Raw genomic sequence first — 27806 nt, 5'->3', positions numbered from 1 at the left:
TTCCTCCCCCTGCGGCGGAGCGGCCGGGGCTGGGCCCGCGCCGCTGCTGAGGGGATGCGGCTGAGGAAGCGCTCGCCCTGCCCCCGCCTTGGGCAGGTCCTGCCCTGCCCCCGGGCCCGCACTGCTGCGGGCTCTCCGAGTGCAGTAGTCTCCACTGCTCCTGGTCCCGAAGGCTGAGGCTGCGCCGTGGGCCGGCGTGTGGGAGGGTTTTGGCCTCACCTGTGACACTGCAGGTAGCGTCAGCCGCCTCTGTGCATGATACCAGGGGAAATTCTGCCTCTGCCCACCTGCTCTCCGTGCCTGCAGTGTGGTTTTATTGCGGGTTATTTATAGATCAGGATGATCCAGCAAACTAGCCGCCCTGAATAGGGTTAAGCATGGGGCAATGATGATTTTTGAGCTCTGTCTGAAATGGCACATGATAAGTATTAGTTCCAGTGATGGCTTTCCCCAAACAGTAGGAGAGGTTTCATAACTGGCAAGAGTAATTTCTTCCACTGAAAGACAAGAAGCAAGAGAGGAGATTGTGCTGGGAATGTTGGTAATGCAGGGATCAGTTAACTTGTAAGATGAGGCAAGGGCCTTGAATTCACTAAGTTTAGAATTTGAAACATTCCCAGTTCTGTGCCTGTGAAGTTAAGATTAGTGACATTCAGTCCCAGGGTATTTGAAAGAGTAATTTCTTGTCTTACCCTGTTATGTAATGACAGAGAAAAATCTGCACACTCATGTGTACTGCATTGCTTTATCACATCTTTTCTGTTCAGTAATGTAAGTGAAGAATTTGCCTGCTGATTTAGTCCCCATTTTTCCTACTGTTTCTATTCTGACAACTGTCTTCAGTTAGAAGACCACAGATTATGATTTTGATTTTGTTTGCTTTATTTTTTTCTCCCCAAATCTGACTTGGAATTGTTGTTTTGTGTATTATTTCACGTGAGGGTTGGGCATCCCTCTCAGTGGTAAAGGAGCATATATCAGAGATGAAGCAGGAAAGGAAGCAATAACCTAATGAGTGGCTGTGTATCTACTAAAGCTCTGTCTCTCTGTGTAGATTCAAGCTGTTAAAAAAAACCAAAAAAACCAAAGTCTTCCTATTTGTACATGGATTTTCATAAAGCAGGGCCCAAATCATAGGCAGAGCTATCCACAACAAAAATGCACAACCTTTTTCATAAAGGTACACAGTATAGTTTTACAGAGATCAGAATGATGCAGGCACAGGAAGAGCTCTCCCTAGATATGAAACAGTAACTGGTGGTATGTGACTGCAGGGTGGCAAGAGGCAGTGGAACCAGCCAGCCTGAGCTTTGCCTCTGCTGCAAAGGACAGCTTTCTGAGTAGCTTCTGTAAGAAATAGTTAAATATTCTCCAGGTTTGTTCTATGTAGATGGTTTTGGTGTATCCAGAGCTGATAGTGTGATACACACTCCTGTCTCCTCCTTTGTTACAAGTTAAGCTGTTGGCTTCTTTTTCATCTCTCCCCCAGTTTTGCCTGATAGGGTGAAAAGATGGACATATTTTCTTAGGATTTTGAAGGTTGTTATGATCCCTACTTTTTCATTAGTCTCACTTACATAGACTGGGATGATGAGGAATGTTTCCCCTTGAACTAGAATTGGATCATAATGTTGTTGTTGGTTATTGCACAACTTAATGGCGACAATAGTAACTTGATTTTGATAGGTTAAGGGTGGTTATTCTTGGTCAAGTAGCTGTTTTTTTTCCATTTAACATTAAGCTACCTCTGAAGACAGTATGGTCTGTTAGAAGAGAGCTTTGTACCCTTGGACTTTCCATAGCTGTTATCAGAGTGGGAGCCATCCCAGACAAGGAAAACTGTGCAGTTTGCACCTTTTTGATGAAAACTGGGATATTTTACTGGTTTCAGTATTTTGGGTGATACTGCCTTTTCCAAAGCACATGCTTCTTTTTATATATGGAAGCTTGTTAAGCTGGTACAAATGCACTTATGATTGTGCTGCTGTGAAAATTTGGGTAATTCCTCCAATCAGATGGTCAGGGTAGTCAGCAGTGGCAATGAGACCAGTCCAGAACATTCAAAATGAATGCAGGTATGTGGTTAGAATCATAGAATGATTTAGGGTGGAAAAGACCTCCAACAAGAAGTCCAACCCTTCACCCAGCACCATTGTGTTCACCACTAGCCCATTCCCCAGGTGCCATGTCCATGCATCTCAAACACTTCCAGGGGTGGTGGCTGATGGGTAGTCTGTGCTGCTTCCCAAAATCCAATTTAAACGTTCCCTTATGAATGAATGGTTCACTTACCGTAACTGGGAGGGTTTTGTCAGTTCAGTGGTGGGTTTCTGTAGAGTATCATATTTATGTGAAGATGTTTCTCTTTGAAAAAAAATCACTCAACAGTGGTTTAACTTCATTTTGTATTCAAGAATTCTACAGAAGGAAATCATCAGGCCTGTATTGTGCAGAGCTTATAAAATAAACCTCAGAGTGAAATAATGAGACTGTCAAGTGTTCCCATGGGTGTTTTGAATCCTTATGGGAATGTTGTTACAGTCCTGACAAAGAACAGAGTAGGGGTGGCTTCCCCATCCCTGGAAATATTTAAGGCCAGGTTTTACAGGACTTGGAGCAACCTGGCCTAGTGGAAGGTTCCCTTCCATGACAAGGGGTGGAATTGGATGTGGTTAAGGTCCCCTGCAACCCAAGCCAGTCTGTGATTCTGAGATTCTGTGCACCACTGCAGAATTTGTAACAGGGTTTTTAAAGCAGGCTGAGAAAGACATGTTCACCCAGGAGGTAAAAAGTCTGACTTGTCCAGGAGCACGATGAGAGGCCCAGGGCCTGCAGAACTTCTACAGCATGTGTCTGCCCAGGAATTAGGTAGGTATTATTGTAGTAAAATATGAAAACAGATAAAGAAGAGACAGGAAAATAAAACCTAGCTCCAGGATGAAGCCTCTGTTCCTCTTCCTAATTACCCTACCTTTGAAAGCATGATGCTGTTGTGTAGCTTGTTGGGCTTTGCTCATGTTTTTTTTTTTTTTTTCTTATTGCTTTTTCTAGGCCTTTGGTCTAGAAGCTGTTCCTGCAGAGTCTGTGGTGTTGACTGCGAGACTGCTTTTGGAATGGAAGGGAGGGCTCTGGTCAGTAGGGCCTCTTGGGGAAGGGATTGCAGAGGACTTAGGACACCTGGAAGTGGTCTCTGGCCTCCAGGTGTTCATACTAGATTGGTGATTAAATCAAGAATCTAGTATTGTTTCAAGAGCTCTTTCCATTTTAGAAATTCCTAGGTTTAGGAAAACAATTTTGGGTTACTAGCATGTCCTGGATATGGAATTACACTGGAGAGATCTGTATTTATATTTATGTTTGTATTTATCTGTCCTTTAGCTTTAAAAGAAAGCAGATTTTTAGGATATAAATGGTCTGTTAAAAATCTTGTGACTTGCATTCCCATCTTAAATGGATAAGTCCTGAATGCCTAATCACTCTAGTGATCTTTTTCCACGTCTTCCTTCTGTGAACTCATGTTGGCCCTTAGCTCTCATGGGGTGACTTCAGTGGGAGGAAATCAGAAAGTCAAGTTGGAAAAAGATGTATGAATAAATGGGGAGGAAAAGTTCCAGCCCAAGCAAGGGAAAAAACTGAGTTGCTAAAGGATTTATGCATTTAAGGTTTTAATTGCAACACAGAGTAATCAGGCTGTGATTAGTGTTCTGATAGTGCTCTTGTTTCATAAAAAAGGTGTGTTAAAGCTGAAATAGTTAATTTGTCCTTCATTTAGGTGATCTGTGGTGTTTCTACCCACACAAGGTCTGATATTTTCCAGTCTTGCAGAAGCACAGCAATCATTTCTGGCAGCTGCCATATAATACAGATACTTCTCTTTGATCCTGCTGCTAGACTTCACTTGTCTCTCATGACGGGTTCTATGTTGTTGAGTATTGCATCTGGTAGATCTCTCAAGCCTCAGTGATACCTACTAATATTTTGCAACTTAGTCCTAGATATATTAGCATGTGAGTAACTTAAATACACATAAGCACTCCTGTGGGTGCAGAGGGCTGACCTTGGCCACAGCTGCCTGGCCTGTGGGAGCTGGCTGTGTTGCTGAGGCAGCGAGGGAAGCATGTCACTCTTTTGTGAGGAGCAGGGGTTGGAGCAAGGAGTTATGTCCAGCTAGAGGTACAAAAGAGGCACTTGCAAAGCAGCAGGCAGGAAAAAAAAACAGGGAGAAACCTGAGAGAAAAGATAAACCACAAAAGGCTCATCTAGAGGAAGTCATAACGAGTTTAACTTCAGTGGAAAAACAGCACTAGAAGAAGGAAAGGGATTGGTTTAGTAGCTGCAAGACACGAAGAAATGGTGACTCACAGGAAAAGTTTTGCTTTTGAGGGTCTTGAATAGCACAGGAATATTTATGTGACCTCCCTTAAAAGATGTTATTTCATTTAATTGCAAAATAAAGTGGATTTACTTGTTGACGCAGAATGGAAGTAGTACCAGATTCTCTTACACTCCACAGCACAGTGTCTGGAGCTGTTTTCCAGCAACAGTTTTGTTGTTTTACTGACAATATTTCAGTGATGAGAGAGCCACTTGGGAAAAGTTTGGGGATGGAACAGATAGATTTATTCAGCATTAATGGAAGAAAAGAGGCACACCCATCCCTTTCCCCTGAATAAAAGACCCCAACAATGAAACAAATTCAAACATGGAAATAAAGCAAAACCAAGAAACAGAATTATATGAGAAACTTGCTTATAAATGTATGTCAGTGTTATTCTAGTAAAAGTATCTGCACATATACAACTTGTTGTGTATGCCACATCATTTACCTGCAAGAGAAATAAATACCTATGAAGGAAAGTTCCTGGGAGTTCTCATATCATGGTAATTGATACCTGTGTGCTGTAGCTCTGAATTCAGCCACATCCCAGCAAATAACTGGATTTTAAGGAGGAAAGACTTGGAACCCTGTTGTGTTATGACTATTACAATCCTGTTTGGAGGAGGCAGGACCCAGCCTTCTCCCTGTGTTATTGAATTGATAGTTGCTTGTTGAGATATCTCTCAAAGCCCATAAAGTGCTGTCTGACCCCAGGTCACATGTCAGGATTCTGGTTTAAAGGAAGGGTATTGGTATCATATCTCTCAGTAAATACTGTGAGGCAGGTGTAGCTACTGTCACAAAGGTAACCTCTGGCATGTTTTTCATCAGGGATTGGATAACAAATAATCTTCTTACATCATTCAGATTTCAGGCTTGGCTCCAGGTATTGGCACACAGCATGGGCATCACTCCCCTGTCCCTTTTCCCCACCCTTGTTGGTTTTGGTTGACTGGTATTTCAAAGGTTTGACAGCAAGTTGCTGAAAAATCTGCAGAGGCTTTTTTTTTCCAGAGGAACACTGACTGCCTTGATGGCCAGTGCTGGATTCAGGTGGTACTACCTGCTGTAGCATCACTTGCTACTTCTCTTCTGCTTTTTTGTAGTCCTGTATTTTTGCCTATCCCTGCATTTGTGGCGCTGGGAATTGAACTGGGTATTTCACAAAATAAACTGGATATTTGCCAAAGATGAGTGACAAACAAAGCCAAGGGCAGGCGGTGTGGCCAGAACTGGGACTTCAGGCATGTGATGGGTACATGGGTTGAGTTAGGAAAAAGGAAGAGAGTAAGGGATGGAATTAAGATTTCCCCACTGGCAGGGACAAAGGCTGGGGAAAGCCACTGTGGGGGAGGAGGCCAGGAGTGATTGCAGTGCAATTATTACTGCTTGCCCCAGAAGTTGGTGGGCATTTTTGTGTCTCCAGTGTGGACTGCCTGATTTCTGCCTTTCTGGAAGAGGAGAGCAGGGTTCTGCTGTTTGTACAGCAGTCCCCAGCAGTTTCCATTGCTCAGGAGAAAGTAAGTTTGCTGTTATCTCTGTGCCAGTGATAAAGCTGAATGTAAACCTGTGCTGGAGCAGTTGAAAGGAAAGCTGAAAAGAACAACTCCCAGAGCAGGCAGGGTGAGAGTGGGAATGGGAATATATTATGGTTGACCTGCTAGTGTATATGCCTTTGTTTTCAAAGTGAATACTTCAGCAGTTGGTGCAGCGTGCTGGGATTTAGGTGTTTTGTTTTACAAGGACCCTTGGAATGTCTGGAGAATAGCAAGTTGTAGGTATATGACTATTGCATAAAAGTAGAGCTGGTTGTGTAGCATTGAAGAAACTTAAAAGTGAATTTTTACTCTTGCTCTTATAAACAGTTTTATTAAATTAAAAGACTGTGTAGATGGCTCTGTTGCTTGCAGCATAGCTGTGGGTAAAATGAGAGCAAGCAGTGAGTATTTACAGAAGGTTGGAAGTTCTTGCAAATTCAGGAAACATTACCCCTGTATTTTATTTGAAAACTCATCTTGCTTAGGACACCATTCCAAGTGGGTGGAGGGGCTGAGCAGCATGAGGTATCAAAACAAAAAAAATTGTACCCAAAATGGTTCATATCCTGTTCCAGTTCAGCCCAAAGATGAGCAGGGTAGAACTAGGAATGATTCAGTTATGAAAAGGGGTTTTAAGCGTAAAATAATATTATTTGTAACAATTAGGGGGAATAGTTTTACTCTGAGTTCTCCCTATCTGTCTTTCTCTCCTTTCATAGCAGGCTTAGAGTGGCCTTGCAAATTTGGAAGGGAGGACTGTCTGGGTTTTTCAGTGTCAGTTTAGATCACCGTGATGTAATTCTGTCTAACACATGAAGAGCCTTTTGCTTGGCCTAGTAGAGATTAGGAATTAGTGCTTGTCTGTGGATATGCTGAGCCCCTGTTGCATGTGCTATGAATAGGACAAAGGGAAGGCAGTGCTTAAATAGTGAGGGTCCGAGCATTGCATTTCCAAAGTGGCAATTGGAATCAGATATTTACTTTAATGCTTTTTCAGAAGAATTGTTGCCAAAATGAAGGTGGGTTTTTTCATTTTTAAATAGTTCTGTCCTGCTCCAGAGCACTAGCCGCCCTGCAAGTTTCAGGCTTTTATTCTTTTAAGCGTTTTGTTTGTCACAATAAGGCTAACTTTTCTAGATTTGTAGTTTCTAGCTGCTTATTGCAACTGAAAGATAGAAATGAAGAAAAATTAAATTTACAAATTAGAGAGTCTCGTGAAGCCATGTGACTTGGGAAACTGGAATTCAGAGCAAAACATACCAGAGCACATAGAAGTTTATAGAAATGGAGCTCTGGCATTCTCTTGAGTCTTCGTTATCCAATAAACATTATGAACTGAGGAATCTTTCAAGGAGCCTTGAACAACTTTGCTGAGGTTTTTTTACATAACACGTGGAATCAAAGTAGCTAAGCAAGATTAAAAAGAACTGTAACCCAAACAAAATGGACAAAACCAAATGTCTGTTTACATTTTTGCTTAAATTGCAATTTTTCTGTTCCTGCCCTGAAAAGTGGCATTGGAGAGATCTCATATAGTTTGCCACTGTTCTTTCTTTTTTTCTTAATTTTCTGTATATATTTATCCAATCAATGCAAAAAGAAGTGGTTGTTGTCATTTTTATGAACTGTGTAAGAAAGAACTTAAATTCTGCCCTGCCCTGCAAAACATCAGCTTAAGGGTACCTGGAGGAGGGTCTTAGTGGGTCTGGTGTCAGGTTTGAGCTCAGGGAACCAGTTGACTTTACATTTTCTCAGTATATGACAGTTAATGTGGAAAAAGGTAAGTTTAGGGCTTGTGAATCCCTTGCCTTTTCAAGCTAGGTGATGTAGACTGGATGAGAGCTGCTGGCAGCATTTCTTTAAAAAAAATTGCCACGTGTTCATTTTATATTGCAGTGGCCAGTGGAGAGAGATCAGGAGACACTGAAAGGTAAACAGAAGAACTTCAGTAGCCAAAGAAGAGCAAAGTGAAAGTTTCCATTTGAAGCACAGAAAAAAAAAAAAAAAATAGTGCATGCTTTGTTCTGCAGTATCTCCAAAATCCTCTTTTTTTGGGTAACTGGGATATTAGCAGGCTTTGGAAGGCACCTCTCAGCTCTCTAATTGTGGAAGATTTTTGTTCTTCTGCAGTGTGGAGTGGCAAGCAGTGCTGCAGCACCTCTCTGAAAGCACCTGGGAGTCATAAGCACCTGGGAGTCATAAGCACACGGTGTGGTGGTAATTTAAACTAAAAAGCAAGTTCGGATCAGCATAAAGAGCCAACATTGAAATTTGAAGTTCTAACTGCAAGGAAGAAACCTTTTTACACTGTAAGGATAGTCAGCTATTGGAATAGGTTGCCCAGAAAGTTTGTACTGCTCTGAAGGTTTTCGAGACGTGTGTGAGGAATGCCCTGGTTTGACCCTGCTTTGAGCAGGCCCCAGAGAGAGACTCTGACCTCCATGTGTTGCCAGATACTCTGAATTTCTGTGATTTCTGTGCCATTCCCACTTTCCAGGCAATATATTTGGCATCTTTGTTTTCTGAATCACTTTTTCCATTCTTGAGTCAAAACAGTGTTTTGCTTTATGGTGAAACTGGAAGATACTGTATTTTACTTTATCCCTCATATTTATTCCTCGTGAAAATGTTTATTGGCTCCCCAAGGCCAGGAATCTGAAATTTGCTTTTGCTCCTTAAAAATTTTACTCCTTTGCTACTTCTTGAAAGCCAAGTTTATATTAAATCAGTTTTCTTTCACAGTGCAAGTGGAAGGGCAGACTCAGACTGGTCCTCTGTGGCTTCCTTCTGCTTTGCTGTTGAATTGATTTTATTAAACTGTCCATTGATTTTTTTTTTTTCCCTTCCTCATCTCTGAAAAGGCATTTGTTTTGTCACAGCACCTGACATCCAAGGATCACAGCATTCTGAACAACTTGAAATGAAATAACAAGTTCACAGAGAAAATCAAGATGCTGTGTGTGCACAGCCAGGGCAACGAAGAGAATTTTGCTGGTCAATTCACCAAATCTGCAGCAAATCTAAGAGCAGAGCTTGAGTCTCTTTTTTGTTTGTTTGTTTGTTTTTCCATTAAATCTCATCTTCTCTCAGTGTCCCTGTGTAAAACCAGCAACTTTTCCCCTCTGCAGTTGGAAGGCCTGATGCTCCTTGTTCACACTAAAACTGTCCACACCAGTAAGTTGCTCATGTTCTTCCTACCTATTCTGCATGCCCCTTGTTACAGAGCACCCTGTGATAGCCTAGGAAGGGCAGTGTGTATATTCTTTGCTAGTTGATGGTTGCATAATTTAATTGTCAGTGCCCATGAAATAAATCTTTTAAAGACACATATTTGCCTGAGAGCCTTGCTGAGGTTTGTCATTTTCCTTCAAGATCAAGTCAGCTCTTCTGTTCTGCAAGAGCATTGTCCTTAGTAAACAATGTAGGTTACCAGGAGAAAAGCAAGTGGTGTTGCACCCACCTGGGACCTTATATTTTATACCTACCACCCAGATCCTGTGTGAGACACACACACATAGTCTCTCATCTTCCTTCCACCACCCTCTCTTCTTCACAGTATCACTAAGTGGTTGGAGCTGGGATTAGTGTCTAGGCTTGGGCAGACTTTTCTTTTTCTACCTAGAATTCTCTAATTGGGTATTTGCAGTGGGCCTCTGAAAATGGTGGGGTTGCATTAAGTACAGCCAAGGGGCAGAATTTTGCCTACAGAATAATTTCTTCCCAGCACTGATGTGTGAATGGGGAAGATAAGATTTGCACATCCCTGGAACTTTTCTTCCTCATGGCAAATAACTAAAAGCTAGTCTCACATTAATAGAGAAATAAGCACTGTGGACTTGTGTTCAGTCATTTCTTATGGTGAAACTTTTTTTATTCTCTTAACAAAACTATCTATATAGTTTGACTCCTAAATTCAGTTTAACAGAGATTTTCTGTAGAAATGCAAATGTTCTGTTGGAAGATCCCCTGACGAGCCACAGCGATACAGAGCTGAGACACGTATCCTGCTTTGGCTGAGAACCTCAGTACTCTCTGCCATACAAGTGCTCTGCATCCTGAATCCTCTTTTGCTTGCTTTTTCTAGTGTGATGCAAAGTATACCCCCAACCCTTTTCTCTTAATGCCACTGGCAAGGGGTGTGCTGAAATGGATGCTTTGGGTAGGGGGTGGGGGGGGGTAGCTCTTTTATGGTGTTCTCTGACTTGAGTGTGTGGGATAAGCACCCAGAGTACAAAAAGGGTGCTTATTTGTACAGTTTTAGAAATCTGGAGTTATATTTAACAGGAAATAAAATCACAGCACACGCTCTTTGGAACATACTTGGGTTGCTTTCCAAATAAGGCTTTTGGTTTCTGGCAGGAAAAATAGGACTCTCTTATAACAACAGAAAATACGAATAGGCTAGAAGAAATGCTTTGCAAAATCCCAGCTCAGCTGAGGGTAGATGTGCCAGGAAAGACCAGCCTTTTTGCTCCAGTAGTTTTAGGTGCAGTTTCCATTCCCCAAGAGCCCTGGGCTGAAGTGATCATGGAAAGCTTCTTAACTCCTCAACTCGCCTTCACATGGATGAACACATGTTCCAAAAAAACAAGCCCCAAACCAGTTCAGTGTTACTTTTATCTCTCGGTGTGTTTGATGTTTTTGCTGGTCCCATTTGTGTCCTCCCTCAGACTGGTGATACGAGCTGCCAGTCTGATAAGCCATGGAAAGTACGCACTGCCCAATCCTTTATCCTTTCTACCACCCTTTGGTGTTCTCTTTGGGAGGCTTCTTTTTCTGTTGTTTTAACAAGTCATAAAATAAAAGCCTATTGTAATGCTGCCAAAATACAGGTTGCTTGAGGGAGAGTGGTGGGTTAATGTTTGTCAAGGGGTTGGGTACCTTCTTCTGTCTCCATTCCCCTCAGCTACCAAAAATTCCTGCACCTGGCTTATAGAAGAGCCATTTTACACACATCTCCATGACAAGTGTATTTTTAATTTATTTTTTTAATGTGAGATTGCACTTTTGGGCAAGAAAGTTAAGGCATAACAGACTTGAAGCAATCCTTGCAAACCCCTCTCTACCCAGACTCCATAGGTATGGGATGGAACACAGATAGTCCATGTGCTGGTGGGAGCAGGAGGTTGAAATGAGCCTCCTGGCACCCTCTAAATGTGTTTTTGTCCATGCATAGTGTATTGCACTTATATACTTAGTGAATGTGGGAGGAAAGGTGAGCTTTTCCTCCCATACACACCCCTCTTTCCCTGTGGAAGATCTTCCTCTAAGGAGAACAGCCTGTGACACATTTCCTTCAGCAGAAATCATTATTTGAGGGTGGCACATAGTGAGGTGCTCCAGGCTTTCCAGTAGCTTCTGGGACTGGCAGGCTTCCCTCCCACCACTTGCAACTGCAAATAAAGTAAGAGCAACAGGCAGAGGAAGATTGCCTCTTAAGCAGACCTGGAGAGGAAGTTGTGATAGAAGCAAGAAATCCATAATGATCTGGCAGCCTGTGGCTGCAGCAGTACTATATAGAGAAAGCAGGAGAGGGCCGTGCTGTTATCCCAGAGGCACAAGGTGGCATATCCCCACAAAGGGCCCCTGCAAAACCAGATAATGAGGTGGAGTTCAGGGAGATGTTGGTGCCTTGGTAAGATGCTGTAGGCTGGAGGTTGTGATGCTTCTCTGGTTCCCTGGCACAGGGGATTGTGGTACTTATTAGTGTTAGAGTTAATTGGAAGTTAGAGTGTTGAAAGAAGCCTGCCTGATTTGCACTGGGGAGATAAACCTGAGGGAGCAAAAGCACCTGAAAAGCATCCTGCACTTTAAGCAAGGTTCTGAGTCCCAGATTACAACACCCTGCACTGCAGCTGCTGCCCAGAGGCTGGAGGTGCTGAGGTTTGCCCAGGTCCCTGTAGCTCTTGGTAGGCACCAACCTGCCTGGGAGCCTTAGAGGTGCTGGTGGCATCCACAGCCCAGGTGGTTTGTGTCAGAGCAGCCAGAGCCAGCTCCTGCAGCAGATACGATGTGGCAGCAGTGGTCACCGCCTTTCTGTAGAGAATCCTGTTTCTGGAGTGGAATTCCTGCATCCTCCCAGAGATAACAGGCTTTCTGAGGAGAGGCTGGGCTGGGGGAGATAGATGGAGGTGCCTGGCCATGGTGTCAATTCTTGACAACTGTTCTCTGTTTAGCAGGCTTCCTGATTTCACCCACAAGTGTATCTTTATGGTTATAAATTGTTTGTGTTAAAAAAATCCAAGTGCTTTGATGATGTCCTCCCAGCCATAAGATAAAAAAGGCAGAAATGAAGAAGTCTACTCTTGTTTATTAATAAGTAATAACTTTACTAAAGGCTAAATACCATCCATGTTTCCATAAATAAACATGTACATGAAATCTCTAAAATTTACTGCTTGTAATCAAAAGCAGTTAACCCAGAGACCTCAGATTTTTGTGGTCAGAGCTCCACACAGCAACTTTAGTTTTGTTTGCTAGGATCTGAGTGCTCTCTCTCAAGGTGGAAATGAGAAAACCAGTCACTAAGTGTAAGTTATGAATTATGAGAAAGATTAATGCTGTGTGGGAAAAGATTAGGAAAGATTAGGCTGTGTGGGAAAATTAGCTAATGCAAAAATCAGTTCAAATTTGGTGTATTTTGAGTGATGGGACAGGCTTTTTTCCTTGGTTCCCTGAGACTGCAAAGCTAATAATTAAAAATATCTATATTGCACAAAGTAATAAACATCCTCTACGCAGGAAAGGAGAGTATTGTGCTTGCTGGCTTGCCTTTCCCCTCCTTCACTCTTCCCCATTTCCAAATTAGAGACTGGAATAAGAAGAGGGGCTTTTATTTTTTTTTTTTTAATTGGGTATAGGGGGTGTGTTGTGGTTTTGGGGGTTTTCTATGGTTTTGTTACTTTTTTTTTCCTACTCTTGCTCTTACCTTGCCCCTTTGCCTGCCTGCAGCCTCTGACATAGTCTGTGCAGGAGGAGGTGGATCAGGGGGCCTCCTGGGGCTGGGGCCTCGCTGTCCCTTTCCACTCGCGGGACCGGGCAGGAGCCCCAGCTGTTCGCTCACTTCTCTAAGCCGTGGTTTTCAGGCTGATCAGAGCCCTCATGAGCCACTGCTCACTAACCCCGCATGAAACCGGTCTTGACCAAAGCGGGTAATACTGAGCTCTGGGGCCGTCGTGGGGCTAGGTAGGGCCCGCGGGCGGTTCGGTGCCACGGCAGCCTGAGCCGCGTCTGCCGCTGGGCTGCGGTCGGGAGGCGCGTTCCGCGGTGAATCCGCAGGGAAGGTGCAAAGGGCCTGTGGCGCGGATATCAACCGGGAGCCGGCGGCAGCGCGGCCCCGGGGGCGCAGAGCGGGCGGTAGCCGCCCGCGACTCGCTTCCCCCGCCGTGCGGGAGCGGGGCCGCCGGCAGAGCCGCAGGCTCCCGGGGCGCTCGGCCGCAGCGGGGCGGCCCCGGCGGCGCCGGGCACGCGTGGCGGGCCGGCCCCGCCGGGAAGGGGCATGTCCCGCTGACGTGCGGCCCGGGGATTGGCAGCGGCCCGGCCTATATAGGCGGCGGGGCGGGCGCCGCGCCGTTCTCCCAGGAGCGCTCCGTTTCTCCAGAAGGGCGGGCGAGCGGGCACCGGCCGGAGTGAGTCACGGGGGATGGGGGGCGGCCCCTCCGCCGCGGCCGCGGCGCCGACGTGGAGGCTGGCGGGGCGGCCCGGCCCGGCCTGAGGCGGCCTTGCATCCTCCCCAGGGCACCGACGTGTCGGCGCTGCCTGCAAAGTCCGCGCTAACTTCCCGCCGGCCGGGCCGGGCAGGGCAAAGTCCGGCGAGGGAGGGCATCCGGCGGCGGGAGGTGGGGAAAAGTCTGGCCCCGCGGCCGCGGACAGCGGTGGCATGGCAGTGCCGGCCGGCAGCAGCTGCCGTGGGGGGCCGGGCCGACAGGGAGGCCGGGACCCGCGGCTGCCTGGGGAGGGGGCGGCCGGGCCGAGGCGCGGCGTGGATCCCGTCCTTGGTGGGAGAGGGTTAGTGGCGCAGGCCGAGGCGAGTCCGTGCCGTTCCCGGCCGTCTTGAGGGGTTGATTCCGCTAGGAGCCAAAGCGGCCGGAGGCGAGCGTTCGTCCGATGCTGGTCAGCCCGCGGAGCGCCGGTGGCGGGCAGCCCAGCCTGCCGTGGCTATAGAAGGACGAGCGCCCTGGCCACTGTCGGCGGGGGGAGGTGCCAGCGCCGGGCCCGGAGCTGGCCGTGCCCGCCGCGCTACCGCCACCGGCAGCGTTCCGGGGGCCGCGGAACCGCGCTCGAGGCTGTCACTGGGCCCCGCGGGAGCTCCTGCCCTCCGCTCGCCTGATGCGGCCGCCCCCGGCCTGCGCCCCGCAGGGCCGCGGCGGGCCGGGGCCGCCGGGGCTGCGGCTGCCCCGTGGCACTGGCCGCGCCCCGACCCCGGTCCCGCACGGTCCTGGCGCGCTGGGCGCGCCCCCGCCGCCCCCTCCCGCCCGGCCCCGCGGGGGGCGCGGTGACAGCGGGGCCCGCCGGGCCCTTTAAGGGCGCCGCCCCGCCCCGCCGCCCCGCCCCCGGTGCCGCCAGTGCTGAGGTGGCGCTGGCGGCGCCGCCCGCCCGCCCGGGCCCGCGGGCCTGGCGGCTCCCCCGCCCCTCGGCCGGGCACCGCGGGGCCAGGCGGAGCGGCGGCCCCGTGGGTCACGGCGGCGGTGCGGGCCTGGGTAGGCTCCGGGCGCAGACGGCCCCGTGCGGGAGGCTCCCCCGCCGATGCCCCTCTCCCAGCCCCGCTATCTGTGCCTGTCCCACCGGCCGGCCAGCAGGACGCGGCCGGGTGCACGTCCTGGGTGGCGGGGCCGCCACGGGGCTCCTCCTGTCCGGGGCCGGCGCTAGTGGAAGGGTAAACATGGGGGATGGGTCAGGGCTGCCCGCGGCCAGGGCTGCGGTCGTGTTGCACTCTATGATGCACTAAGTCGGGAATCGCTACGAAGGGAGACTGCGTTCTGCCACACAGCAGCTGTCTGTCAGCCTGATTCCCTCAAATCTAGAGGACCTGGGCCTCCAATCTCTGAGGGGGCCCGTCGGTTTTCAAAAAGCAAGTATTCTCATCTGTGTCCATTCATCAGCCAAGAGGTTAGCCTTATCCTGTGTGACAGTGCCTACCACAACCAGCTCAGCCCTGTTGCTGTGTGTGGTTCTCACTGCATGGGATTAACAAAGTAATAATGTTTTTGTTAAATATATTTTTAAATAACATGTAACTGACATTTCCATCCCCAAGAAGTGATTGTGTTGACAGTGTAACTCATGACTTCGCCTTTGTTTCTTTTTATACAAATGTTTCCTGTGTGATTAGGGTCTGGCCCTTGCTGGAGGTTATTTTTGGAATGATTTCGTTCTCTTTATTGAGGTGTACTTTAGATTTCTGTAACTTCTTTGGGTACACAAGGCCAGCACTACAGGCAGTGTATCAACCAGGCAGTTTGAAACCTGTTGACCCAGTCAACTACACACTGGCATGACGTAGCTGTAATCTTGGTTTCAAAACCTAAATGGGAAGCCAAGGAGGTGTAAGATCCAAATGCAATGCTTGAACGGCTGGTTTTGATGTTACATTTAAAATACCATTCTAATGGTTGCCTCTGATTTTGGCCAGAGATTAATCCCTGAGGCCTACAATATACCAGATGCTTGGGATTGCTGGAGATGAGGAGTATTTGTTCTTAGCTTCTTGTATGGGTGACAAAGCAGAAATTTATAGGGATAAACACTGCCCTTTGATTTTGCATTGAATGTCTGGCTGCTCTCTGAGGTGGAGGCTGCAAGGAGGATCTGTGCAGCTGGTGTGTACACAGTGAAACCAGCAGCTGTGCCTTGAGGTTGTGTCTTTCAAGTAGGTGCTATATTGGGTATTGTTCACTATTATCCTTACCCTCCTCCTCTAAGGAGGAAAATGCGTGCAAGATCATCCAGGTGGTGTTTTCTGGAGAAATGAGAGTTATAACCACATCTGTGCCTTTAGCAAGGTTCCGGCCAGAGCTTGACAGCTGTTTGTGATGTCTAGCATGCTTCTCCCTCCTACCTTCGTTTGGAGCTTGCCATGAAGTTGTGGCACCCTCATTAGTAACCCAACAGGCTGGAGGAGCTGCCACAAAGTCTGCAAGCCTTGCTGAGATAGTCTGGAACAGGTGCCATGGCAGTAACTTGCTTTCCTTGGATCTGCAGCAGCTTGAGCAGTGCAGGCATGTACCATGGACACGTTACCATGTTTTACACTGTGGTGTAACCCTGGACAGCAAGGAGATTTCTCCAAGATCAGGTTGCTAGCCACCCTTTCTGTACACTGCAAATGCCTTGCAGAGATCTGCATTGCTGCAGCAGCTGTACTTCAGCAGCATGACTGGCTGTCCCAGTACCTGCTGCCTCATTCCTGGATTAATTGCAGCATTAGCTCTATTGCTCTGACAGCACAGTTTGTGCTGCCTTCTGCCTGTTAAAGGCATGTTGAAGTAGGGAAAAACAATAGCCTTGGCTGAGGTGCAGATCACGCCTGTATGACTCTGTTGCGTCACTGTTCTCTCCTTTCCTTCTGCCACCATCAGCCTTCCTTACTGCATCACAGCTCGAGCATAATGTGAGACACCTCATCAGCAACACTGTGTTTTTAGGAATGACCCTGGTTTTGGGAGCCTTTTCTAATATTTTGGAAGATCAGAGATGGCAACTGGCACTTTCCTGCAAAGCAATCAAGTTTGCTGTACAGAAGATGGTCCAAGCAGCACTGCAGGGTGTGTGTGGGAGAGGAGCATCTTGTCCCATGTGCAGGCAGAAGCGCTGGGTTTTAGGAGAGTGCAAGCTCTGCAGAAGCACACAGAACAGCTCTGGGGCACTCTGGGTGTGGATATTGTACAACTGACAAGCATGTGCACTGTACTGGCTTTTACTTTTTTCCTTGTATTCCTAAGCACTTTTTCAGGAGATGGAAATCTCTTCCTAGCAGTGTATTTTTCTTCCTGGTTCTGCCTTTTGTACATGTTTAAAATAGTCCATGTAAACCGGTGTAAATTTTCTTCTTCTAACTTTCAGATTTAGGCCTAGAGGCAGAATTTGGTGCCTGGTGCATGATCTTATTGCAATAAAAACTGCAGAGCTGGACTGCCCAGCAGTTGAGTGTAGAGAGCCCTGAGTGTTTGCCTTAGTTTGTGAGGATGTCTGTGTTGATTCACCCAAGCTCCACTGAACTACATTCCTAACTTGTGACTGATGGCAGTGTTGTTGGCAGGTTTTCAGGTTGTTAGTCTCTTCTGACTAGAGTAGGTCTTGCTTGCAACCCTGAAATTTCACGTTTTGAACATCTGCTATTAATTGACTATATTTTTTGCCTGATATTGGATGGCAGCTCTTGTAGCCAGTGTGGTGAAAGAGTAACTACTCCAGACTTCCTGCTGTGAAGTTTGAGTAGATAGTGGCACTGCCTGTAGAGCTAGTGAAATATGACAGGTGTCATGTGTGAGGAGATGCAGCTGGGTGTTTTGGATAAGGTGCAACTTTGAAAGGTACAGGCAGTGCTCTCTTGGAAGTCACAGTAAGAGGGATGTCATGGTTTTCTGTTGTCTTTGACCTAACTTGTTTATTTTAATTGTTTAATTTTTTTTTTCTCTATAGCAAAAGCTGGCAGGCTGACAAACAGGCAGCTTACAGGACGGACTCTCTGGCTACTGACCATTTAGCTGGTAAGTTCTTATTTTGGGAGAGCCAAACATCTTGCTGTTGCTGAGCTTGCCAGTCAGAGTGGCTTTCTGAGTCCTCCCCTAAGTCAGGCACCTAAATAAGTTTCTCATGAAGATGCAACAGCTTCCTGGGTCCTTTCTCTTTTATCTCTAGGGGTACACGATAGTCTTGGACTGACTGTCCAGCCATTCACATACTCATGCAAAAATCACACACCATTAATAATAAAAAAATTAATGAGACTGTACTTTAGGTTAATTAGAGTATGCTTTAGAAATTCGTGGTGTCCCCCTTTCCAGTGACCTCTTATTCCCCCGTCTAGTGTAACCTCTTCTTAGGTTGCAAATCCTCTGCCTTCTTAAGGAGGAGCCCTGTTTTTGGTGACCACTGTGTAGGGAGGAAATATCCCCTCTAAATTTCTGTCTGTTTTAACAAGGAAATTGGGCAGCCAATGAGCCCTGTGGGTGCTTTTCAAGATGATGACTGGAATAGTGCTCAGTAACATATACTTTGTCTTTCTGGACTGACTTTGTTCACCCTGGGTGGTGTTGGTAATAGTGTTGCCACTTTCATTCTCTTCCAGTGGCATACCCGGATTGTGTGTGGGTGGGAAGTCGACAATGAGCTCTGTGGCAGTTTTGACCCAGGAGAGCTTTGCTGAACACCGCAGCGGCCTGGCCCAGCAGCAAGTGAAAGGTGAGTTCCTGTGATGTGCCTCCAGATTCAGACTGCACAGACCTCTTACCCAAGGTCACTCTATGTGTCTGGTTCCCCAAAAGTGTACATTTTCCTTTCCTAAATTAGTGTTTTGCTGGACTAGCTTTCCACCCCCAGCAGCACAGTGGTGGTGCTGCACAATGCAGGGCTGTGAGGAGATGGCCTGAGCACTTCCGAGAGCTCTGGCTAGCAGCAGTGCTCTCAGCCCTGGGGTTGGGCACTGAGCTACATGAGATCCTCATGTATCAGTGTGCTGGGCTATCATTTCCACCCTTTACTCAGCCATGTGCTGGGAGGTCACTAACTCTACAAACTGACTCAGTGGTGGGTTTTGGCATCTATTCCCAGAACTGTCCCATTTGGTATGGCCCAGTGCACAGGTGAGTCGAACATAATGTACAGGCATACAGGCTTTCCCTAGACTTTGGCCTAGCTATAGTCCTTCTCTGCCTTTTTCCTGGGCTTATGTTTATCTTATCCCCTTCTGACCTGCACCCTTTGGTCCTTTCACTTCTTTCTGCTCAGCCTGTTTTCCCCTAATTGAGCCCCTCTTGACAGAGTTGGCAATAAGGTGCTGTTCACTCCCTGCACCCTCTGTCCAGCTCAGACAAGGCTGGTGGTTTGTGGCATCCACTGCAGTCTGTGCTATGCTGATGTCAGTTGTGCTCCAGACTTGGCAGCCCCATAGGCATAGTTATAATAGGATTAATAGCAGGGCACAAGCCATTTGCTCTCTCCTGTTAGTGGTACCTAATTACAAATGCACTGCCTGTGAACAGGGGCATTTCTGCAAGGAAAGTGACTCACTTGCCCTATTTGCTTTACCCCAGTTACAGCTTTAAACTCTGAAGAAGAGAATGATCCTCCAACCTACAAGGAAGCCTTCCCTCCACTCCCTGAGAAAGCACCATGTTTGGAAGCTGCCCAGGAACCTGCTGGTCCTTGGAGCAAAATTCGACCAATAAAGGCTTCTGTCATCACTCAGGTTGGTGGGAGTGGATGTCTTACATCCTGTCTTTTCCCCACTCCCCAAGTAGGTATGTAGGTGAAGTGAAGCATTCCCTGGAGTATGAAATCCTTGGTATGCCAGCCTCTTCATTGTATTCTACCCTGGCACTGCAGCTGAGAGCTAGGACTGCTCTGGAGGGGAGGGATGTGTTGGAAAACTGTCCAGAAGGAGCTCTGCATGCCTGTTCCACAAATAGCTGAAGCAGGTTCGAAGGGAGGATTGCAGAATTCCTGTAGTGAGTGCTAATCCCCCTTTAGGAAGCATCCTAGTGTGGGGCAGACTGGCTGCTGAAGTGTTCCTGCACTTCCCTGGGCACAGCTGGTTCATGTGCTGCACAAACCTGGGAGGTCAGCTTGCCACTGAAGTCCTGTATAGCCATGAGAGAGAGAGGAGCTGTCAGGCAAAAGCGCACTGACAGCTTGCTGTGCTCTTTTCTGTGTCTGAGCAGGTGTTCCATGTGCCGCTGGAGGAGAGGAAATACAAGGACATGAATCAGTTTGGAGAAGGCGAGCAGGCCAAGATCTGCCTTGACATCATGCAGAAGACTGGAGCTCACCTGGAGCTGTCTCTCGCAAAGGACCAGGGCCTTTCCATCATGGTCTCTGGCAAGCTGGAAGCAGTCATGAAGGCTCGGAAGGAAATTGTTGCTCGACTGCAGACTCAGGTGAGCGCAGCTAACTGTTTCTCACTTGATCCTTGCTCTTCCCCAAGACTCCTAAATGCTTTGAGACCTTTGGGTGTGTGTGCTTATAAGCCAAAGAGGTGTTATTAGATGACTAATTCAGCTTTGCCATATATTTTCAAAGCATACAGTTGGCAATTTGGAATGGAAATGAGGCTTAAAATAGGGTTCAAAGCTAATTACAGGCCATGGTGTTGCATGAAGGGTGGAGTCTTCAATCTGTGACATTGTGCTGAGGTGCTGGTGCTGGAGGGTTACAGGCCCCTCACACAAAATTCATAGTATGTGAGAACGGAATGGTGCTTTCACTGAAGTTCTTCAGAGATGAATGTGGAGAGATGGGAGAAAGAAAAGTAGAGAAGAGGGAGTTGTGCCAAATGCTGGAAGTTTCAGATTGGGGTTCTGAGTTCAGTAACTTGAGCCCCATTGGTAATTACAGACTCCTTGTTTCAGTTGCTTCTCCTTTCAGTCCTCTGCATTTTGATTTCTTACTTTCAGGTTCTTGAGTTCATTATCAAAATGGTAGTTCATGTTAAGATCCATCACAGCCAGGTGTCATGGTGTGTTTTTAAGTGTAATGTCTGAGGTAGTTAATGCAGTAGTTAATACCATGTCTGCTCAGTGCTGTTCAGCCCATGTGTCATACCCTGCCAGAGGGACGAAAAGGGACAAACTCTACATAATGTACATCTGAAGAAATAGTTTAGTTTGTACTATAGATCCATGCCCTACTGTCCTCAAATATCCCTCCTACTTGGCCCCAGGTCTGAAAGGTGTGTCTGTATTGCACCTTCTTTGAGACTTGGCTGGCATCAGTATGTGGACAGGAAGTTGAAGAGTCACACCAAGTGATGTGTTTTTTATTTGATATTTCTTTTTCCATTGTAGCTTGAGTTGTAAGTGCCTAGTTATTAATAGTTATAATATTCCCTGGGATTAAGAACATAGTAGCAATCCTAAGATCTCAGGTCAGTAAAAACTTATTGCGAAGGAAAGAAGTCAGGAATCCCTGTTACAAGGCAGAGATGTTAGATTTAATGTTAGATTGAGAAGAGTTCTCTTTTTCAAGGGAAGAGCAGTCCCTGCAGCAGCATATGCTGCTTTGAAGACACCTTAGCACTCCGTAATGGTAAGCATAGTTGAGCTGTCTGCCTGTTGGAATAAGTTTCTGGTGTTGAATTTCAGTTTCCTAGGAGTCAGGCTATGTCTTCTTCTCTGTAGCCTTGACAGCAGATATCGGAGTTCAGATAAACTCTACCCCAGAGCTGTCATCCCAGTTGCTCTCTGGTGCTGAGAAACTGAGACAGTGGAGCATAGACACCTCCTCATCTGTGCCTTGAAGGTCTTTGCTTATTCAGAGTACTGCTCCTGGGAAAACAGAAGGCTTTTTAGGGAATAGTGGGGTTTAGACTCCTGGAATACAGGCACTTTCGATCAACTCCTCTGCCATAGTATCAGTTGTGTGCTAGATGTATGTGCTGGAAGGCATTGTGTTTACTCCTCAGTTGTAGCACTAAGCAGCATCTGAAAAGCTTTTCCTGTACAGGCAGGGGCTCTCACAGATGCTTGGCCTTTGTATTGCAGGCTTCAGCGACAGTTGCCATCCCCAAGGAGCACCACCGTTTTGTCATTGGAAAGAATGGTGAGAAGCTGCAGGACCTGGAGCTCAAAACTGCAACCAAGATCCAGATCCCCCGCCCAGATGACCCCAGCAACCAGATCAAGATCACTGGCACTAAAGAAGGGATTGAAAAGGCCCGACACGAGATCTTGCTTATCTCTGCTGAGCAGGTACTTCAGTCCTGTGATCTCTCTCATGTCATTATCTGAACTGCCATTTTGGTTCTCCACAGTATATTAGATGTTTGTAGCCACCAGGGCCACAGCCAGTGGTAGCACTGTTAGTCTGAACAGAGATGTATACCATTCAACTGGCTGGTTGAGCACTGCTTCCAGGTTTTACACCTTCTGATTGTCCCTTTTGTCCATCTATAAAGTCATAGAAACACTTTTCATATTTTGAAGTGAACCATATTAGATGCCAGCTGAGATAAGACAGGAGATTAGAGGTGAATGTAATGAATTGGGAACAGCAGTATTTGTAGATGGAAAGGGGTGGAACCTGCAAACTGAAAAGGGTGCTTGGGCTAGAGTGTCAAGCAAGACAGCACTGGGAATTCAGCTGTATGTGGCAGAGATGGTAATATCAACAACAGTTTCTACTGAGAACTGTTCTGGATTCTTCCAGGATAAGCGTGCCGTGGAGCGGCTGGATGTGGAGAAAGTGTACCATCCCTTCATTGCTGGCCCTTACAACAAGCTGGTGAGTGAGCTCATGCAGGAGACAGGGACACGCATCAACATTCCTCCACCCAGCGTTAACAAGACAGAGATAGTCTTCACAGGGGAAAAGGAACAGCTGGCCCAGGCTGTGGCTCGTGTTAAGAAGATCTATGAGGAGAAGGTATGGATGGTCCCTAGAGCTTCCCATCTTCCCCCCACCTGCTCACAGCCCCTCTTCCCTTCTTGTTCTACTTCTGTGCATCCCTCAGTTGCATACTCCTCATGTCAGCTCTTGCTCAGCAGCTCTTGCAGTACATGAACCTGGGTCTTACCATTTCCTTGCTCAGCAGAGTGGGACTCGGTGTGATTCTGCCTGGGAGGTGACAGATTTCCTGCTTTTTTCTGTAATGGAAATTAGCAGACCACAAAGAGCTCTCTGGGTGCGTGTTTTCACAGGTGCTGCAAAGGAAGGAGGGAAGTGTGAAGGCTACAGTGTGGCCAACTGACAGTATCAAAATTTTTACATGAGTAGAAGTTGCTGAAAAGTAAATTTCACTTCAGTTTATTTTCCATTGCTAGCATCACTGTGAATATCCTTGTTGTGGGTTGTTGGTCTGTTTTTCGTCATGGTTATGTCTGCATTTGTACCAGTCTGAATTTCAACACAGATAATCAGCTTATAGCGTGGTGTTGCATTACAGCGCTGCCTGGGGACAGCTGAGCATTGTGCAAGGGTAGGGGTGTGTATGTGGTCTCTTCCATGTAGTGTCCCAGGGAGCTTAAACAGAATTTTTGTATTTCACCTTTAATTTTTTTGAGAATAGGGCTTTTTATAGGCAGATCCAAAAGATGCTAGGGTACTGCAGAACTCCTGTGCTCACCTTTGCTTTGATCTTTCCTGGGTGCTGAGCTTCACTGCATCTTGTGTCTCTTCCTTTCATTTTTGTTCTTCCCTGCTCCCTTGTGATTGATGCTCCAGTGCCTCTGCTCCTACAGAAAAAGAAGACTACTACCATCGCTGTGGAGGTGAAGAAGTCCCAGCACAAGTATGTCATCGGCCCCAAGGGTAATTCCCTGCAGGAGATCTTGGAGAAAACTGGAGTGTCTGTCGAGATCCCACCCACTGACAGTAGCTCGGAGACGGTGATACTGCGAGGCGAGCCTGAAAAGCTTGGGCAAGCATTGACTGAAGTCTATGCAAAGGTATTGATGGGATGGGCCAGGCTCCTTTGAAAGCCCCACAAAGATACATCCCTGGGCAGTGACAAAGTGGAGGGGGGTGGTCTCTGTCAGGCTGTCAGAGATGCAGCTTAGAACTCAATAACGAGAGTGCAGCATGGGAACTGGAAGTGAACTTTTGTGAAGGCCTCTTCCAGTCTGTCCATCAAACAGCTTCTCTGTCTCTCAGGCCAACAGTTTTACCGTCTCCTCGGTCTCAGCCCCCTCTTGGCTTCATCGTTTCATCATTGGAAAGAAAGGACAAAACCTGGCCAAAATAACTCAGCAGATGCCAAAGGTATGGGTGAATTATTAGCTTACCAGCATTTGCACTAGAATGTGGTTTAATCCAGCTCACTCTTTGTAGAGAGAGAAATGTATTCTAGTATGGATAAAACCAGGGAGGAAATTACACAGATCTTATATAGTCAGGGAAACTTCCAAATTCTATTGCCTTGAACACTTCCCATCCCATGTATTTTTAAGTGTTGAGTCCTTCAAAGGAAGCTTTATGTGTTAGTATTTGGACAACTGATATAGTAGGAGACCTGGAAATGCTGAGTGCAATGAGATTTCTCCCATGTGGGTTAGATGGTATCTGGAGAAAGGCTAGGTGAGGAACTTCTCCAAAACCCTTGCAGACTCAGGACAGCACCAAAACCTTATGCTCTAGACACCAATATTGCCAGATGTGTAGGTTGCCTACTTCAGAAATCATGTGTACCCTTAGTGGTAGGGATTGATGGTGTAGGCCTGACTGACAGCATTGACCTGACTTGTGTCTTGGAAAATTCTTTTTGGTTTCCTTGCCTTGTGTCTCAAGGTTCACATCGAATTCACTGAAGGAGAAGACAAAATCACTTTGGAAGGACCTACAGAAGATGTGAATGTGGCTCAGGAACAGATTGAAGTCATGGTCAAGGATCTGGTAAGTTGATGGTGCTAGTTCTAGTGTATAAGAAGAAAATGGGGAAAGGTGGGGAAACAGAACAGAGATGAAGTGTAGTTCATGTCTGCAGGTATCTTCACAAGCTTAACTGAATTTACAGAGGGTGAGTTGTGTGGCAGGTGAACAAAAACCTTGGTTATGAAGCTTTCCTTAAAAAATCACAAGCACATCCTTAGTCTTTTGATGCAGAGAAGGAAAGATTCTCTTTCAGTCACAGCTGGAGAAGCATTTAAGTACCTTCAAATGTTTCATAAGCCTGGTTCTCTCAGCTCAAAGCAGAGGGGAGTGTTCTGCTCTGCTCACTAGCAGGAGGAGTGCTTGTAGCTGGCAGCTGGAGTCAGTGCCTGCACTGGCAGTGGGCACAGGCAGCAGCAGAGGGGGCCTGCCCTGCCTAGCCCTGTACAATTCTTTGTAGATCAACCGGATGGATTATGCAGAAATCAATGTTGACCACAAATTCCACCGACACCTCATTGGCAAGAATGGAGCTAACAGTAAGTAGGGTGCCTTTCTTATCCTTCCTGTACTCAGACTCTCTGTGATAAGCCTATCATATCATGGCTCTGCAGCTCAACCAGGGCGCTGCCTCCATTACATTGCCTCTGCCCTTCTGGAGTGAAGTTGGCACAAGAAGATAAATGGGCAGTGAGGCCTTGATATGGCTTTAATGTTTTGTAGAGTTGGACAGATTACTTTGCTGTGTCCTGGTAGAATTTTTGTGTTTTAGGGAGGTTGGAAAATAGTCCTTTTTTCTTTTCTTCAAGTTGGCCTATGTGAATTTCAATTTAGAACTCAGTTTGGGGAGGTAGAAATCTGCATGGTGAGTTTCTCCCCAAAAAAGACAGGTGCTGTCTGGGGAAGAAACAGATGCCTCACTCTGGCAAGTGAACTGGACGCCTTAATATTTAATTGTACAGATTCCTGCGTAGCATGGATCTGATCTTGCTGAACCCCAGGGTGAAGAGGTATTTTCCCCTGATTCAGCTCTATCCCTCTGGCCTTTCCTCAGAGTCTGATGTACTTCCTAAAGCCTCTAGTCAAGGTGTCTTTGCTTCCAAATCGTGCCCAGCAGAGTGTGTCACCACAGCCCTTGCCTTGCAGTTAACAGGATTAAGGACCTCTACAAGGTGTCTGTGCGCATTCCCCCGGACAATGAGAAGAGCAACCTGATCAGAATTGAAGGAGACCCACAGGGGGTCCAACAGGCCAAGAAAGAGCTGCTGGAACTCGCTTCCCGTATGGTTAGTAGGATGTGATGCCTGGGAGGCCACAGGGTTGAGCTCTTGTGTTCCCTAGTAACCTTCTGGTAGAGGTTTGTGCTCCTGGCCCACTGAGCACTTGGATCTCATGACAAGTGCAAGTTCCTCTATTCCCTTGGATCCCCTTCTCTGTCAACCTAGAGTAAAATATATCTGGAGGAAAAACATTGATGGCAAGTTAGCTGTCAGGTAGCAAGATGGTAATGACATTTCTGTGGCTCTCCTGCTGAGCACTCCTTATAAACTCTGTTCTCCACAGGAAAATGAACGCACCAAGGACCTAATCATTGAGCAGAAATTCCACCGGACCATCATTGGGCAGAAGGGCGAGCGGATCCGGGAAATCCGGGAGAAATTCCCAGATGTAAGGCTTTCTAGGAGAGGAGGGATTCAGAGGGCATATTTCCTACATTAGTAATAGACACATGATCAGTAAGGTCATAAATGTAGTTTCTCTGTGACTATGAGAAATATCTAACTGATACGTGTCTCCTCATACATCTAATGTATGTGAGAAGATGGCTTTTCTGGCCAAAGACCTGCTGACGTGGTTACCTGCTTCCAAATGGGAAAGGAAATGTGCAGGATCCCCCCAGCCTTCACACATATCTGACATAACAATCATTATATTTGTTTGAGTTGACCCTAAGTGACCATTTCCTGCAGGTTATCATCAACTTCCCAGACCCTGCACACAAGAGTGACATTGTCCAACTCAGAGGTCCCAAAAATGAAGTGGAGAAATGCACCAAGTACATGCAAAAGATGGTGGCAGACCTGGTAAGGGAGACTTCTATCTGCTATTCTCTCTTCCATGCCTGGATAACCCTGGAATAGAGGAGAGCTGCAGTGGCTTGGCTAGGGCTGGCACACCTCAAGATGAGGGAACTGTTGACTTGGTTCTATGTGTATGGGGGCAAATAATACCTATTATTTAAGATCTATAGGAGAGGGTACATGTCTTTGCTTATTCTAGGAAGTGTCCCATATGAAGAATTCCTTGGGTCTAAGCCTGTTGTCAGAAGCTTGTTTATCAAGTTCCTGAGATGGGGTCTCACTTTCCAGGATGGTGCAATCTTCAATTCTCCCTTCTTTTCTCTCTTAGGTTGAAAACAGCTTTTCTATTTCTGTTCCCATTTTCAAACAATTCCACAAGAACATCATAGGGAAAGGAGGGGCCAACATCAAGAAGGTGAGATATCTAGATATCTTTCCTGTCTTCACTGTCATTATGCTGACTGCAGTGAAATCTCATTCGCTGGTCTCTCCTGCTCATTGATAATGCAAAATAAAACTTCCAAGGCCTTTTTTTCTGAAATGGGGCACCTCTCAAATTATTTTTATGGGATTTTTTTTTTTTTTTTTTTTTAATGGCAGATCCGTGAAGAAAGCAACACCAAAATAGATCTCCCAGCTGAGAACAGCAACTCGGAGACAATTGTTATCACAGGCAAAAGAGCAAATTGTGAGGCTGCTCGCCACAGAATTTTGGCCATCCAAAAAGAACTGGTAAGTGAAACAACTGGTCTGTGGCAGATTAGGGACTTGAAAACATAAATATAGAAGTTACAGGAGATACAAATATAGAAGTGCTTGTAGTGGGGTACAGCAGAGGGGAGTAAATATGGATGTCAATCTGTTCTTGACTCTTCAACCAAAGTTTGTGGCTGCTCATGTGTTAGGAGTGGCCAGTCCCAATTCCCTCTGGCCAGGCATTTATCACACTCAGCTCTGCAAAGCTCCTGGCAATGTAGGAGTTAGGGGGCAAGCAAAGTCTGTGCAAACACATTGCTCTAGCTTGACTAACATGCCATACTGTCCTCGCTTAGGCCAACATCACAGAGGTGGAGGTCTCTATTCCTTCCAAACTCCACAATTCCCTCATTGGCGCCAAAGGCCGCTTCATCCGCTCCATCATGGAGGAATGTGGTGGAGTCCACATCCACTTCCCCACTGAGGGCTCTGGCAGTGATACTGTGACCATCAGGGGCCCAGCCCAGGATGTGGAGAAAGCCAAGAAACAGCTGCTACATCTGGCAGAGGAGAAGGTGAGCCTTACCTTACAGG

General features: G+C 46.6%; 1 protein-coding gene across 3 annotated transcripts in view; it reads left to right on the top strand.

The window, feature by feature from the left end:
• The window catches only part of HDLBP (high density lipoprotein binding protein), a 38702-nt gene that overhangs the window by 467 nt on the left and 10429 nt on the right, over positions 1–27806 (top strand). Inside the window, exons 1-17 of one of the 3 annotated variants that reach the window (XM_021547065.2) lie at positions 13438–13544; positions 17557–17624; positions 18206–18318; positions 19170–19324; positions 19797–20012; positions 21615–21821; positions 22279–22494; positions 23310–23516; positions 23722–23829; positions 24355–24459; positions 24896–24974; positions 25582–25721; positions 25999–26103; positions 26406–26519; positions 26845–26931; positions 27117–27248; positions 27569–27787. In XM_021547065.2, the coding sequence (XP_021402740.1) occupies positions 18243–18318; positions 19170–19324; positions 19797–20012; positions 21615–21821; positions 22279–22494; positions 23310–23516; positions 23722–23829; positions 24355–24459; positions 24896–24974; positions 25582–25721; positions 25999–26103; positions 26406–26519; positions 26845–26931; positions 27117–27248; positions 27569–27787 (2166 nt within the window). In that variant the 5' untranslated portion in view covers positions 13438–13544; positions 17557–17624; positions 18206–18242. Of the gene's footprint in view, positions 1–13437; positions 13545–13724; positions 13755–17556; positions 17625–18205; positions 18319–19169; positions 19325–19796; positions 20013–21614; positions 21822–22278; positions 22495–23309; positions 23517–23721; positions 23830–24354; positions 24460–24895; positions 24975–25581; positions 25722–25998; positions 26104–26405; positions 26520–26844; positions 26932–27116; positions 27249–27568; positions 27788–27806 lie in introns of those variants that run through there. The other 2 variants (XM_021547068.3, XM_021547066.2) reach the window with 2 other exon arrangements.

This window comes from Lonchura striata, chromosome 10 (assembly GCF_046129695.1).
Source record: "Lonchura striata isolate bLonStr1 chromosome 10, bLonStr1.mat, whole genome shotgun sequence".
Lineage (NCBI taxonomy): Eukaryota > Metazoa > Chordata > Aves > Passeriformes > Estrildidae > Lonchura > Lonchura striata.
The sequence above is the reverse complement of the archived record's forward strand: the minus strand, read 5'-3'. Positions and strand labels throughout refer to the sequence as shown.